Here is a 15,967-nt window from a genome sequence, read left to right on the forward strand (position 1 = left end):
CATTGCATGCAGAAGCAAAAGGAAAGTGAGCATTTGAAGATGGTTTATAAGTTTTTGTCTCTGGCATGAGAAAAAATTTCCAAACTTACCTAATAGCAGCAGTTCTGGAAAACACATTAAAATTTTTTAAAAATGGCTTAAATTATTCTTAGCCAAATTGAGCTTTATGGAAACTGGGATAAGTTCCTGAGAGTGCAATCTCAAGTTCCAAAATAACCCTTTCTCTATATAATTGAGAAATTCAGAACTGATCAATTACTGGATAACACAGGCAGAAAAACTGGGATAAGTTATAAGAGCAATTTCTTATGTTATACACGCCAAACACTGAATTGAAAACTTATCACTGGAATTGTTCAGAAGGACAATTTGATAGTCTGTTATGCTCAGTTCAGCTCAACAACTATCACTGCGTCTGCTCTGTGAGAGACGTTTTGCTATGTGGCATAGAAGTTTCAAAGAAAATCAAGGCTTTTTTTTTTTTTTAAATTTAGGGAATTTATAGCCTTGTGGAAAGTGTGATAATTATATACAAATGTATGGTCAAAACATTTAAAGGCAAAAAGTATACAGATAAAGCACTTAAAACGTAAATTATGGGAAGGAGAGATCAGATGTCACCAAAATAATCATGAAAGTCTTAATGAAGAAGATATTTAAAGAGGAGCCTTGAGATATCAGTAGAGTTTCAAGCTGGAGTTGTAGTTGTCAGGATTGAAGTGGAGTCAACAGTAAACATCAAACAAATAGTAAACAGTCAACCATTAGGAAAGTTGCATGTACATGACGGAGCATTTCAGTTCAGTTCAGTTCAGTCGCTCAGTTGTGTCTGACTCTTTGCGACCCTGTGAATCGCAGCACGCCAGACCTCCGTGTCCATCACCAACTCCTGGAGTTCACTCAGATTCATGTCCATCGAGTCAGTGATGCCATCCAGCCATCTCTTCCTCTGTCATCCCCTTCTCATCCTGGCCCCAATCCCTCCCAGCATCAGAATCTTTTCCAATGAGTCAACTCTTCACTTGAGGTGGCCAAAATACTGGAGTTTCAGCTTTAGCATCATTCCTTCCAAAGAAATCCCAGGGCTGATCTCCTTCAGAATGGACTGGTTGGATCTCCTTGCTGTTCAAGGGACTCTCAAGAGTCTTCTCCAACACCACAGTTCAAAAGCATCAATTCTTCAGCGCTCAGCTTTCTTCACAGTCCAACTCTCGTATCTATACATGACCACTGGAAAAACCATAATCTTGACTAGACAGATCTTTGTTGGCAAAGTAATGTCTCTTCTTTTCAATATGCTCTCTAGGTTGGTCATAACTTTCCTTCCAAGGAATAAGCATCTTTTAATTTTATGGCACAGTTACCATCTGCAGTGATTTTGGAGCCCAAAAAGATAAAGTCTGCCACTGTTTCCCCATCTATTTCCCATGAACTGATGGGACCAGATGCCATGATCTTCGTTTTCTGAATGTTGAGCTTTAAGCCAACTTTTTCACTCTCCACTTTCACTTTCATCAAGAGGTTTTTTAGCTCCTCTTCACTTTCTGCCATAAGGGTGGTGTCATCTGCATATCTGAGGTTATTGATATTTCTCCCGGCAATCTTGATTCCAGCTTGTGCTTCTTCCAGCCTAGCGTCTCTCATGATGTACTCTGCATAAAAGTTAAATAAGCAGGGTGACAATATATAGTCTTCACATACTCCTTTTCCTACTTGGAACAAGTCTGTTGTTCCATGTCCAGTTCTAACTGTTGCTTCCTGACCTGCATATAGGTTTCTCAACAGGTAGGTCAGGTGGTCTGGTATTCCCATCTCTCTCAGAGTTTTCCACAGTTTCTTGTGATCCACACAGTCAAAGTCTTTGGCATAGTCAATGAAGCAGAAATAAATGTTTTTTCTGGAACTCTCTTGCTTTTTCGATGATCCAGCAGATGCTGGCAATTTGATCTCTGGTTCCTCTTCCTTTTCTAAAGCCAGCTTGAATATCTAGAAGTTCATGGAGCATTTAGCAGACTGATTTTCTTAGAACTGCAGAATATGTGAAGAGATAAAAAGATGGATTAAAGTTTATAGCAAAGTTGAACCAGAATTGTGGAGGAATTCATCACAGACAGGAATTTCTTCTTCATTTAGTTGGTGAATGAGGAATAACCATGAAAGAGATGCTTGTTGGTTTGTTTTTAAATTTTAATACAAATTGATTCAGCTATTTGGAAAATTATCTCAAAGTGAATGATGGGTGTTTGGGGGCAAAAATATGATTAGAGAAAGGAATTTGGTTAGTCATCTGTAAAATTAGGCTAACTGAGAGATAGTGAGATTCTGAATTCATATTTTAGTGGTGTAAAAGGTAAGATTGCCTTAGATGGCATTAACTAAATCGTGGAAATAACTGAATTGGATAATATTTATTTCCACTGGACTATAAAATTGCATATGCTTAGTGGAAAATTCTGAAAGAGATGGGAATACCAGACCACCTGACCTGCCTCTTGAGAAACCTGTATGCAGGTCAGAAAGTAACAGTTAGAACTGGACAAGGAACAACAGACGGGTTCCAAATAGGAAAAGGAGTACATCAAGGCTGTATATTGACACCCTGCTTATATAACTTTTATGCAGAGTACATCATGAGAGACGCTAGGCTGGAAGAAGCACAAGCTGGAATCAAGATTGCCGGGAGAAATATCAATAACCTCAGATATGCAGATGACACCACCCTTATGGCAGAAAGTGAAGAGGAGCTAAAAAACCTCTTGATGAAAGTGAAAGCGGAGAGTGAAAAAGTTGGCTTAAAGCTCAACATTCAGAAATCTAAAATAGTGGTATCTGGTCCCATCAGTTCATGGGAAATAGATGGGGAAACAGTGGGAACAGTGGCAGACTTTATCTTTTTGGGCTCCAAAATCACTGCAGATGGTAACTGCAGTCTTGAAATTAAAAGATGCTTACTCTTTGGAAGAAAAGTTATGACCAACCTAGAGAGCATATTGAAAAGCAGAGACATTACTTTGCCAACAAAGGTCTGTCTAGTCAAGGCTATGGTTTTTCCAGTGGCCATGTATGGATGTGAGAGTTGGACTGTGAAGATGACTGAGCGCTGAAGAATTGATACTTTTGAACTCTGATGCTGGAGAAGACTCTTTCGAGTCTCTTGGACTATAAGAGGATCCAACCAGTCCATCCTAAAGGAGACCAGTCCTGGGCGTTCATTGGAAAGAATGATGCTGGGGCTGAAACTCCAATACTTTGGCCATCTCATGCAAACAGTTGACTCATTGGAAGAGACCCTGATGCTGGGAGGGATTGGGGCCAGGATGAGAAGGGGATAACAGAGGATTAGATGCCTGGATGGCATCACTGACTCGATGCACATGAATTTGGGTGAACTCTGGGAGTTGTTGATGGACAGGGATGCCTAGCGTGCTGTGATTCATGGGGTCGCAAAGAGTTGGACACGACTGACCGACTGAACTGAACTGAACTGATAACTCCAATTTGTGATAAATCTTCACTGACTTTGAAATAGATATTTATGATAGCAGAATTGTTAAAAATGAGTTCCCTTGAAATGTAAAAGTTTGAGCATAGCTTTTTGAATTGGCTTTGTTTTTACACTATAGATGATGGGATTCATCACAGGAGGGATGAGCAAGTATACATTAGCAATGAGTGTGGGCACATAAGATGGAGCATGTTTTCCAAATCTGTGAACAAAAGACAGGCTGATCAAAGGGATGTAGAATATGGCCACAGCAGTGATATGAGAAATGCAGGTGCTGAAGGCCTTCTTCCTCTCCTCTGGGGATGCAATGTTGAGAACCGAGCGAATGATCAAGACATAGGAAAGCAGGATAAAGACAGAGTCCACCTCAGCAGTAGAGATAATTTCAGTTAGTCCAAATACACTATTGATCGTTGTGTCTGAACACGAGAGCTTCATCACATCAGGGTGGAAGCAGTAGGAGTGATGGAGCACATGACTATGGCAGAATGATAGACGTTTAAGAAGCAGGACTAGTGGTGTCAGAATGACTGTCCCCCTGGTGATGACTGCTAGACCAATCTGTGCAATCCTCGTGTGTGTTAGAATGGTAGCATATCTCAGGGGGTTAGAAATGGCCACAAAACGGTCAAAGGCCATAGCCAGGAGCACCGAAGATTTCATGAAGGTGAAGAGGTGAATGAAGAACATCTGTGATAAGCAAGCATTGAAGCTGATTTCCTGGGCATTGACCCAGAAGATTCCCAGTACTGTCACCAGTGTTGAGAAGCATAAGCCAATGTCGGCGGTGGACAACATGGACAGGAAGTAGTACATGGGCTGGTGGAGGCTTGGCTCAGTGAGGACTATGAACAGGATCAAAGTATTTCCAGAAAGAGCAGTCAAATAAAGGCAGCAGAATGGGATGGAGATCCAGGTGTGGGCCCATTCAAGTCCAGGGATGCCAGTCAAGAGGAAAGTGGGCAAAGTGGAGTTATGGAAAATTGGCATTAATGTATGCAGGAGCGGAATTCTCTTGTTTGATCTTGACTTTCTAAATTTAAAATTTATTTTTAGTATAAGTTTACTATAAATTTAGTAAAGTTCACAAAACTTCAGAGTACAGCTAATTCTGGCATCTATATATACCTATGTAACCACTTCCATGATCAACTGATACATCCTTGCCACCAACCCAGAAGGCTTCCTAATGCTTCATCCTTACAATAGCTTCTCCTGAGGTAACCACTGTTCTGACTTCTAGCACTACAATTACTTCTCTCTGTTCCTGATCTTGATATAATAGAATCATGTAGTATATACTAATTGCATCTTGCTTCTTTCACCAATACTATGTCTGTGAAGTTCATCACTGAAATAAGATATTGAGTTTAATTTAATTTCAATTTACTTAGCTAACTCTATTTGATGTTCATCACTTATTCTCTTAGACTCTTACCAATATTTTTATTACATATTTTATTCTTCAACTGGATTGTACACTTCTACTTGAGAATGGGAGTTAATCTTAATTCTGCTACATGAGAACAGGAGTGAATTTTAGCTAATCTTTGCTCCATGGAATTCATTGCTCATAGTAGATATTCAATATGTTTATGGTAATTGGTTTATATTTTATTTGCCTTCCTGAAATACTCTATTTAACCATGAGCAGAACTTGGTCTGAGAAAACAATTGACTAATTTTGCCTTGGAATTTTAGAATTATTAAACTCAGATTATAAGTGAAAAGTCATTTTAACTTAGTAGGGAAACCTGTCTTTGTCAGGTTCCACATATACCTAAGACTCAATCCCAGATAACATCAGTTTATCCTGCCTCATTACATTTATTTACTAAAGTGAACTAGAGGGAAGATGCTTCAGGTCCTGTGAATCTGAAGCTTGATACTGTTTTTAATTTGTAACATTAAAATACTGCCTTGTTTACCATTATAGAGTCTGCCTTTGTTGTGCTAAAAATCAATAGGGAAAAATCTTTTTTTGTGTCACGTATTCCCTGGTCCTTAATCTAGTCTTTTATCTCTTATAGGGTTGTTCAGGTATATAATATTGTGTGAATCTAAGATAGTGTTCTATATAATGTTATAGGTATTTTACAAAGATTATTTCATTTGAACCTATGATAAACTTGAGAGAGATATTTTTATTACAGATAAAACAAAGAGAAATTCAGAGGTTATTATAAATTACTATAGGTCATAACATCTGGAAGAGATTACACTGAGAATCAGAAAATAAGACTTTAGAACTTGTGCTATTAAAAACTACACTATACTTCCTAATGAAAAAATAATTATAATAATAATAATGATAATTACTTACATTCCAACAGTAATATAATCCTCTATTAATAAATATGGCAACCATGTTAGAGATATCTATGTTTTCAAATCTCCTGTATAATATTTTAATGGTTCAGAGATGAAGCAACTGTATTTCTGGATTGCATATGTTTTGGAGGACATGTAGATAAATTTTTTTTTTTTTCACAGTTTTTCATTTCCTTTTCCATTTTATTTATGATGTTGTTGGTATATAGAGTTTTTGTTTAGATGTTGTCAGAGCTATCTTTTATTTATGGCTTCTTATGTCATATTTTATTTTATTTTTTTTTATTTTTTTTTAATTTTTTTATTTTTTTTTAAATTTTAAAATCTTTAATTCTTACATGCGTTCCCAAACATGAAACCCCCTCCCACCTCCCTCCCCACAACATCTCTCTGGGTCATCCCCATGCACCTGCCCCAAGCAAGCTGCACCCTACGTCAGACATGGACTGGCGATTCAATTCTTACATGACAGTATACAAGTTAGAATTCCCATTCTCCCAAATCATCCCACCCTCTCCCTCTCCCTCTGAGTCCAAAAGTCCGTTATACACATCTGTGTCTTTTTTCCTGTCTTGCATACAGGGTCGTCATTGCCATCTTCCTAAATTCCATATATATGTGTTAGTATACTGTATTGGTGTTTTTCTTTCTGGCTTACTTCACTCTGTATAATTGGCTCCAGTTTCATCCATCTCATCAGAACTGATTCAAATGAATTCTTTTTAACGGCTGAGTAATACTCCATTGTGTATATGTACCACAGCTTTCTTATCCATTCATCTGCTGATGGACATCTAGGTTGTTTCCATGTCCTGGCTATTATAAACAGTGCTGCGATGAACATTGGGGTACATGTGTCTCTTTCAATTCTGGTTTCCTCCATGTGTATGCCCAGAAGTGGGATTGCTGGGTCATAAGGTAGTTCTATTTGCAATTTTTTAAGGAATCTCCACACTGTTCTCCATAGTGGCTGTACTAGTTTGCATTCCCACCAACAGTGTAGGAGGGTTCCCTTTTCTCCACACCCTCTCCAGCATTTATTGCTTGCAGATTTTTGGATCACAGCCATTCTGACTGGTGTGAAGTGGTACCTCATTGTGGTTTTGATTTGCATTTCTCTAATAATGAGTGATGTTGAGCATCTTTTCATGTGTTTGTTAGCCATCCGTATGTCTTCTTTGGAGAAATGTCTATTTAGTTCTTTGGCCCATTTTTTGATTGGGTCATTTATTTTTCTGGAATTGAGCTGCAGAAGTTGCTTGTATATTTTTGAGATTAGTTGTTTGTCAGTTGTTTCATTTGCTATTATTTTCTCCCATTCAGAAGGCTGTCTTTTCACCTTGCTTATATTTTCCTTTGTTGTACAGAAGCTTTTAATTTTAATTAGATCCCATTTGTTTATTTTTGCTTTTATTTCCAGAATTCTGGGAGGTGGATCATAGAGGATCCTGCTGTGATTTATGTCTGAGAGTGTTTTGCCTATGTTCTCCTCTAGGAGTTTTATAGTTTCTGATCTTACATTTAGATCTTTAGAATGAAACTAGATCACTTTCTAACACCGCACACAAAAATAAACTCAAAATGGATTAGATAAATTATTGAAACAATTTAGCAAACAATTTAGCAAAGAGGAAATTCTTAATCATAATATGGGATACATTAATTCAAATTAATCTATAGTGGACATAAATTTATTGTAAAAATAAAGTTATTGTCCAAAATATATTTTGAGCTCATTTAAGACTTCTGATTTTCCTTTAAAAGCCAGCCAAGATAATTTCCATTAAGTATATCCATTTTTGCACAATTTTGTCATCAAATTAACTATACAACTTACTTATGGATGTAGTCAAATTTTAGTTTGACTATTTCTCCAACATGTTGTTATCTATTTATACATACTTTCAATTCCATAGGCATCTCATGGATTATGTTATTTTATTCATTTATTTTCCAACTTTGAAATATTTATTTAATCTGAAGCTAATCTAAATACTTCCCTAGTAGCTTAGTGGTAAAGAATCTGCCTGGCAATGCAAGAGTCATGGGTTCCACTCCAGGGTCAGGAATATTCCGTGGAGAAAGAAATGGCAACTCACTCCAGTATTCTTGCCTGGTGAATCCCATGGACAGAGGAACCTGGTGGGCTATACAGTCCATGGGGTCAAAAAAGAGTAGGACACAACTTAACGACTAGACAACAACAACAAATCTCTTAAACATTAGACCCATCTCCCTAACTCTTCGATTTCTCCATTTAAGTATCTCAAAGTCAACTCAAGCACCAAATGATGGCATCTGAATTATTTCCCACAACTTGTATATTCTATTTCTTCCCATTTTAATTAACAGCTCTATACATCCATTGTCAATCCATAGGTCTATGGTAACAATATATCAGGTTGCCTAATTCAGAAATCTGAATGTACTCTCACCTCCCATCTGTTGATCACCAATATCTACCTATGTTGAAATTCTTTCTAATTTGTATAGCATATTGCTTTCAGAGTTTTCTAAGATTTAAAATAGACTTTGGGATTAAAATATACACATTACTCTACATAAAATAGACAACCAAAGAGGACCTACTGTATGGCATAGGGAACTATACTCAATATCTTGTAATAACCTATAATGGAAAAGAATCTAAAAAAGAATATGAATATAAATGTAGACACATATGTACATATATATACACACATATACATATGTATATAGTTATAACTGAATCACTTTGTTCTACACCTGGAACTAACACAACATTGTAAAACAACTATATTTCAGTGAATTGTTTTTAAAAATAAAATAGAATAGACTTCCATTTTAAAGTATTTTTAGCCAGTACTAACTGAAACCAGTCTCTCCCAATTTTCTATTAAGTTTTCACAAAACAATAAAGGGGAAGAGAAATAGACCAAAGAAACACTAAAGTTAGACAGATAGTCTTCATCCAGAATTTTTTGAAGGTGATTAACTGCTCCTAACTAAGGAATATAGACATGAATTGAGTCAAAACATAGGACAGCACTTAATGCCATTTTGACAGACTACATTCAGGAATCAAGAGTCTGTATCAAAAAAAAAAAAATCACCTTTTTTAAAAGTATATTTAAAAGGTGACCTAGGGCGTTTTTCCTCCCCAGACATCTCATCTCAGGAAAAACAGGCAAAGATGATGGTGTGAGGGGTGTCATGAATAGAGACATGTTGAATTGTGAAATATTCACTAAAGTACATCTTTGTTAGCAGAAGTGAAAACAGAAGAAAATTTGGCAACAGCATAATTCTGGAATTTAGGTTTTAATTGCCTCTCTTTCCAAAGTGGCAAAGAGCTAGAAGTGTTGGTAACATGGGTGTTAGTGGGACTGTAGGTTCTAGAAATTGGAAAATGGGTCAGAACCTGCACTCTACATGATCATAATTTGTGAGACAGCATCCAGAAGCAAATTGCATGAGTAGTTTATTGGGATAAAAAGGTGAAATGATCTTTCTTTGCACTACAGAAAAAAAAATGCTAGTATAAAATCTTTAAAATATTGCATAAAAATAAAAAGAGAATAGCATCTCAGTCTTCCGTATCAAAGCTGTTAAAACCCCTGTAGAATGAAGAAGAAAATATCCTAAGGTAATTCAGGTAATAGAGCATAAAGCATTATAAAAGAAAGAAATGGGAAAAGAAGGGCCAAAATAATGAGATACTAGTAACATAAAGAACTAAAGCAAATATTAGATGTAATACAAATCAGAATTGAGGTATAATAATTTAAAGATTGTATTTGAGGTTTGTTATTATATGTGCCATGAAATACACACATAAAAGAAACACATTTTTTTTTTGCCATGATTAACTAAACAGATAAAAACAAAACATCTATATGGGGTTTGGGATTTCTGAGTAGATATAAGAGCCATAGAAGTCAACAAAACAGTGGAAGTAAGAATAACCAGGAGCTCCGAGGGCCTGGAGATCAGGTACCAAGGTAAGTGGGGGAATGCCTTACCTTTCAAGACGTGGAAAATTAGAAGGCATACAAAGAAAGATGCTGAAGTAGCAATGCCGGAAGACTAGATAAATTGTTGTTTTCACTTCTGAAAAAAAAGTCTTCCTTTTATTTAAGCTAAATTGCTCATGATTCAGCCTTATTTCATCAGACGTATTTTATAGTAGACACAACCAAGTACTGGTTCTGATCTGAAAGCAGCTGCTTGACTTGGCCTTTAGACAAGAGGAAAGAATTCTCTTACTCTTAGTTGGGGTGAGTATATGAAGGCTACCCCTTTACCTCTAAGAAAGGAGAATTTTATAAGCAAACTTGCTGATATAGGAATTTACTCAGTGGGAATAAATACACCCCAGGGGAACTGCTGTGCCCTTCTGTTGTGCTTTACCTCCCTGCCCCCGGGTTATCTTGCTGGCACCTGGAAATGTGATGCTAAGACAGACACAAAAGAACCAAGAAGAATGAACATCGACACAGCAGATCTGTGTTTACATGCTTTAATTAAAAATGAAATTGAATCATTATTTGAGCATGGATATGTCATTTAATGAGGATCCAGTAATCCTTAATTTTCATTCTCTGTGTTTCTCTTAAAGAATCTATCACACAGCTTTTCGTGCACAACTAAGTGTAATAATAGATGCTTTGAAAGTATCTCCAGGTAATAACATAGCAGCAGGGTCATAGTGCATATGCATTAAATGTTAAAATGAGCAAATACATTCCTATAATTCAGAAGTAAGCAGTAAAACAGAATTACAAAGTCAAGTGACTCCATGAGTGTAGCCTTTTTCATACAAGAAGAAAAATTTGGCAACATGGTGCCCTGGTGGCTCAGATGGTGAAGAATTTGCCTGTAATGCAGGAGACACGAGTTCAATTCCTGGGTCAGGAAGATCCCCTGGAGAAGGGAATGGCTATCCACTCCAGTATTCTTGCCGGGGAAATCCCATGGACAGATATTCCTGGCAGGCTACGGTCCATGTGGTTGCAAAAGAGTTGGACACAACTTAGCATCTAAATAACAACAAATCATCTAAGATGCTTCTTTCTACCAAAACTTTCTTCCATCCTTCTCTCCTAAACTCAAGGTCAACCTTGCAAGGTATGACAATTCTTCTAGCCCCTGTGTCATCCATTCTTGTCTTGTTTTTGTTATAAATGTTACCTAGCTAACCCCTTGTTGGTTGTTTGTCTATTTTTGTCCCAGGGATGTCCCACTACTGCTTGGACGTTAAGCTCTCTTGTCTACCCTTCAGACTTTGGGGGTTCTTATAATTGCAGCCTCCTGTTTTTTTCTGATTAATCACTGCTATCTGGCCTCTGTTATGTCAAGGCCTTACCATGTGCATGGATATTAATGAGCCTGGCTCTATGACTGCATCTCCAATGGTCACTCCTGGTCAGCAGAGGACAGCAACTTCTCATAGTGGAGTTAAAAAATTCGAATTCAAGCCTACTTAGAATTCCTGGCCAATGAAGTAGATAAGCAAGCAACTCATTTCCAGGCTGAGAGATGTCAACTAGATTCATCCTTCTGCAGGAAAAATTTTAATTTTTTCCACAAATTGATCAAATTTGAATTACTGGACAGATTTGGAAAAAGGGAAAGACAGAGAACACAACAGATGTACATAAATGAAAGAATCAGGGCATATGTAATGCACAGAAAAACATGGTGAAACAATGTTATGCCTTCACATTCACATAGCTCTCTCTTTTTTTTTTTTCCCCTTGTCAGCTTCTTTTATTTCTACCTGTGACTTAGGGAATGAGCTACTCTGATCTACAAGATTCTCCTGAGTATCTTTTAAACGGGGCCTCCTTGAAGTACTGAATTTTATTAGAATGCTAATTTAATGAATTTACCTCAAGTCCACTCTGCATCTAAGCGAAGCACAAGCCAACCTCCTTTACTGATTTACAGTAAATAGCATGTATATGTGGAGAAGGAAATGGCAACCCACTCCAGCATTCTTGCCTAGAGAATCCTGTGGACAGAGGAGCCTGGTGGGCTGCTGTCCCTAGGGTTGCACAGAGTCAGACACGACTGAAGTGACTTAGCATGCACGAATACATTGAAGAAGGAAATGGCAACTCACTCCAGTATTCTTGCCTGGAGAATCCCAGGGACAGAGGAGCCTGGTGGGCTGCCATCTATGGGGTCGCACAGAGTCAGACACAACTGATGCAACTTAGCAGCAGCAGCAGCAGCATGCATATATAGTATCCTAGATAATTTGTAGACCAATACAACTCAAGCTAAGTAAAATTATCCAAGTTTTTGCTTGCATCTCATGAAATCCCCAAATATATTTCTCCCTTCCCATCATCTTGTGTGTACGTGTGTACGTGTTTGTGTGTGTGTGCACAAATTCAGGTCTAGCCAGAAGCATCCAAAGAGATATAGAATCTTTTCTTTAGCAGGTTTAGCTAGGATTACACTTTACAGTGTTATAGTCCTTTGGGCATCTCAGAGTAAAATTCCTCAACTTTAACATTTTTGTGTGTTCTATATTTTTGAAGCTCTATGCAGGAAACAGGCATGTAGAACTGTCAGAACAAAAGTCCCCTATGTATACAATTCAGGAATAACAATGGAATTTCTAAACCAAATCTATAAATCAATTATTAAAATAATATTGTTCAAATAAAAGATGTTCTTTAAGCAACTAATGAAAATCTTGTAGCCAAAATTCACTTGGAAGAATCTGATGGAGAGAAAAAATCAGAAGGAAAGAGAAGGAAGTATTTTATGTTTTCATATTCTTTGATGCTGTGCCTAGATAGGACCTATGAATTTAAAATTCAGGAGATTATTCTTCCATGAAGAGTGAAATGGTGACACAATGCCTCTTACATCATTCCACAGAATTGCTTCCAGAATACTCTTCTCCATTTACCTTTGGAAACATTTTCAGCTTAGAAGGCAGCACAAATAAGGGGTGTAATTTTGTATTAGCAACTATTGCAATGCTTCATACAGTATTTTATAACTTTTTTGTCTCTATAATTACCTCACAGGTTAGATTTTAAGGGCATTATCTTCTAATTTCTATTGCTTTTCATAAAGCCAATGTAAGGCAGACCCAGTCACTGGTGTGCTGGCAAACTGAAATCCTAGGAAAAAAGAAATAAAACTTTTGAGTTTTAATAGTACAAAAAGTCAAAATAGATATGCCATGGCATGCAAGCCATAGGTCATTGTCTAGTACTGAAAAACCAATAGAAAATCTGACAAAACAAATGAGTTTTATTTGCAGTATTTACCAATGCCATAGTATCAGTGGTGATTCTAGCTGTCAATGTGGCATCATTAATGCAGAGTTGAGAAGAGATGCACACTATGGCTTCGGGCAAACTAGTGTGAGTTGGCTCCAGCTCACAGCTGCCCCCAGTGTTTCTGGGATTCATGGCTCACCCTTCCTATCTTGGACCACTTTTCCAACGGCAATAATATTGATGGGTCTCCCATCAGGTTTCCATCTCCTTTTTCCTCCATATTTTTCAACCATTTTGCGCAACTGAGTTCTAAGTTTCTGTCTATCTCTTAAACTGATGTTGTCATCATGCATCTCTTTTCAGGAACCAAACTTTTTAAGTCTAGCTGTGTATCACCATTTATAGGCTAAAAATTATGAATTCTTTACTTTGGTTCTTTGACTAAGAGAGCCATGTAGGCCCTTCATGGCATTTTGTGAATCCTCTGACATTCTATGGAAAATAATATGAATGTTTTTATATGTTATTGTTCTCTGGAAAAGGGTTGACGGATTTCATTAGGTTTCAAAAGGACCTTTGGACACAAGAAAGTTAACAAATTCTACCTCAAAGGTCATGCCACTTCATGATCTCTCCAGTTCTCTAAATTGCTGTCGTGAATTAGCTAATGTCCCTAATCCTTGAAGATTTTCTACTGGTTGTTCATACTGGGTAATGACCTATGGCTTGCATGCCATGTCATATCTGTTTTGATTTTTTGTACTATTAATTATGAATAAGGACTAAAAGCTAAAATATACTGCTAGAAATTCATTACAATATTTTAAATGCACAGATGTGAAGACCAAGTTCCTACTTCTGATCTTGAGACATTTTTGTAGTTGCTTTTGGAAGAGTACACAATAAGTTTGTGAAGAACACAGTACCCGAGATACAAAAAGCATGAATTCAAACCTCATTCCTGCTCTGTTAGATGTCTTACCTTTGATGGCCTAAATGTCTTTGTCTGTTTCTTCACCTCTAAAATATAATTAATCATTTCAATGAGCAGTTTTGAAGAATAAGTAGTATATATTAAATGCAGTTAATAGAATGCTTAGTATAAAATGGACAATAAATGTTAGTTACTACAGGCATTACTTAAATTATTTCATTATTATTATTTTTATGCTTCTATTATTAGACTGTAAATTCCTTAAGGTATCTTATATATGCATTTTATGACTGAAAACTCAAAAATGCTTACTGAATATTTGTTGAACAAATGGAAAGATGAGGAAAAAAAAATGTCTGAAAGACAGTAACCTAGCAGAACTGCTTTTCTACAGTGAAAGCCACTTCTATCATTATTTTCTCAAACTTAATTATCTCTGTCTATTTCATAAGAAGAAGCCTGAGTATAGCATTGCGAATCTGCTTTGTTTTTACACTGTAGATGATGGGGTTGAGCACAGGAGGAAAAAGCAGGTACATATTGGCCATCATTGAATGGACAACTTTGGGGGCCGATCGCCCATAGCGATGCACCAATGACAAGCTAATCATGGGGATGTAGAAAATAGAAACTGCTCCAATGTGGGAGACACAGGTGCTAAAAACTTTGTGTCGTTCTTGAGGGGAGGAAATACTGAGAACAGAGTGAATGATCAAGATATAAGACAGGACAATGCATGGCGTATCTACTCCTGTGGTCAAGATGAGATCGATTAATCCACAGATGCTATTGGCCAGAGTATCTGAACATGCTAATTTAATCATATCTGGATGATAGCAGTAGGAGTGGGAAAGCACATTCCCTCCACAAAAACTGAGGGGCTTAAGAAGCAAAAGCAGTCGTACAATTAATACTACAGTGCGTATAACCATCAGGAGACCCATCTGGATGATTCTATAACTAGTGAGAATGGTTGTGTACCTCAGAGGATCACAGATGGCCACATAACGGTCAAAGGCCATAGCCACCAGTACCCCAGATTCTATGACGGCAAACCCATGAAGAAAAAACATCTGGATAATGCACATATCTAGACTGATTGCATTTGCATCAAACCAGAGGATACCTAATGTGGTTGACATTGTAGAGACAGTCAAACCCAAGTCAGCAGCTGACAGCATGGAGAGGAAATAGTACATGGGCTCATGCAGGCTCTGCTGGGTGACGATGACAAACAGGATCATGCTGTTCCCAGAGAGGGCAGTGGCATAAAGACAGCAGAAGGGAATGGAGATCCAAGCATGGGCAAACTCTAGGCCAGGAATTCCAGTCAACAAGAAAGTTGGAAATTTAGATGTTGAATTATCTAAGATTTCCATGTTTTCCTGGACTGGTAACATTTATCTTCACAATGCATACATCCTATAGAAATAATACATTATATTGTTACATGAAGATATCCAGATAAATTTTCTCTTGGTTAGGAGAGTTATCTAAGGTCATGGGTAAGTGATTATATAATATATATAACAGAGTTTGATTTATAGCTTTCACTATATATATATAACATATTTATTCTTAAATTTAAGAAAATACATTCAAATAATTCCATACATTTTAATAATAATTTCTATATTGATAGAATTTTTAGCTCCATCATATTATAAGATTAAATGGATAGAGAGTTAAGAAAAATCAATACATTGAATACATTCAGTTTTGAATATCTTATGCAAGAAATGACAAAGCGAAATTCAGCTAAAGATGTTGAGTCTGCTGTGCCCATGTAGGCAAGACTTTCCCGGCAAACATTTCCAGATTTTTGCTAGTAATACACGTTTGGAAGCACAGGAGTGCTTGTTAATCCAGTGCCATGTTATTCCATTAGTGTGGATGAATACCTTCAGGGAGTAGATTTCTATAAGAGAAAACCAATAAAGATGGAATTTGATAGAAGTTATTGGAAAGGACTAT

The 15,967-nt window shown here is 37.0% G+C and overlaps 2 protein-coding genes across 2 annotated transcripts; both read right to left on the minus strand.

The window, feature by feature from the left end:
- Positions 3,551 to 13,251, minus strand: LOC102171727 (olfactory receptor 51F1-like). Its single transcript, XM_018058901.1, has 3 exons — positions 13,108 to 13,251; positions 8,762 to 8,820; positions 3,551 to 4,478 (listed from the first exon to the last, which is right to left on the minus strand). Exons 1-3 carry the CDS (start codon positions 13,249 to 13,251, stop codon positions 3,551 to 3,553), a joined length of 1,131 nt encoding a protein of 376 aa, XP_017914390.1.
- On the minus strand, positions 14,434 to 15,393 carry LOC102182519 (olfactory receptor 51F1-like). The gene has a single exon (XM_005689832.2). The coding sequence runs from the start codon at positions 15,391 to 15,393 to the stop codon at positions 14,434 to 14,436; it is 960 nt and encodes a 319-aa protein (XP_005689889.2).

This window comes from Capra hircus, chromosome 15, assembly GCF_001704415.2.
Source record: "Capra hircus breed San Clemente chromosome 15, ASM170441v1, whole genome shotgun sequence".
NCBI lineage: Eukaryota > Metazoa > Chordata > Mammalia > Artiodactyla > Bovidae > Capra > Capra hircus.

Bases quoted from the DNA above. Each gene is read 5' to 3' on its own strand.
- LOC102171727 (XM_018058901.1), bottom strand. From the start codon at position 13,251: ATGAATCCCAGAAACACTGGGGGCAGCTGTGAGCTGGAGCCAACTCAC. The intron at 8,821-13,107 runs GTAAATACTGCA...TATATTCCTTAG, and splicing joins CCACTGATACTATGGCATTG to TTAGGAGCAGTTAATCACCT. The intron at 4,479-8,761 runs TGTTTCTTTGGT...AATTTTCCATAA, and splicing joins GACTATCTGTCTAACTTTAG to CTCCACTTTGCCCACTTTCC.
- LOC102182519 (XM_005689832.2), bottom strand. From the start codon at position 15,393: ATGTTACCAGTCCAGGAAAACATGGAAATCTTAGATAATTCAACATCT.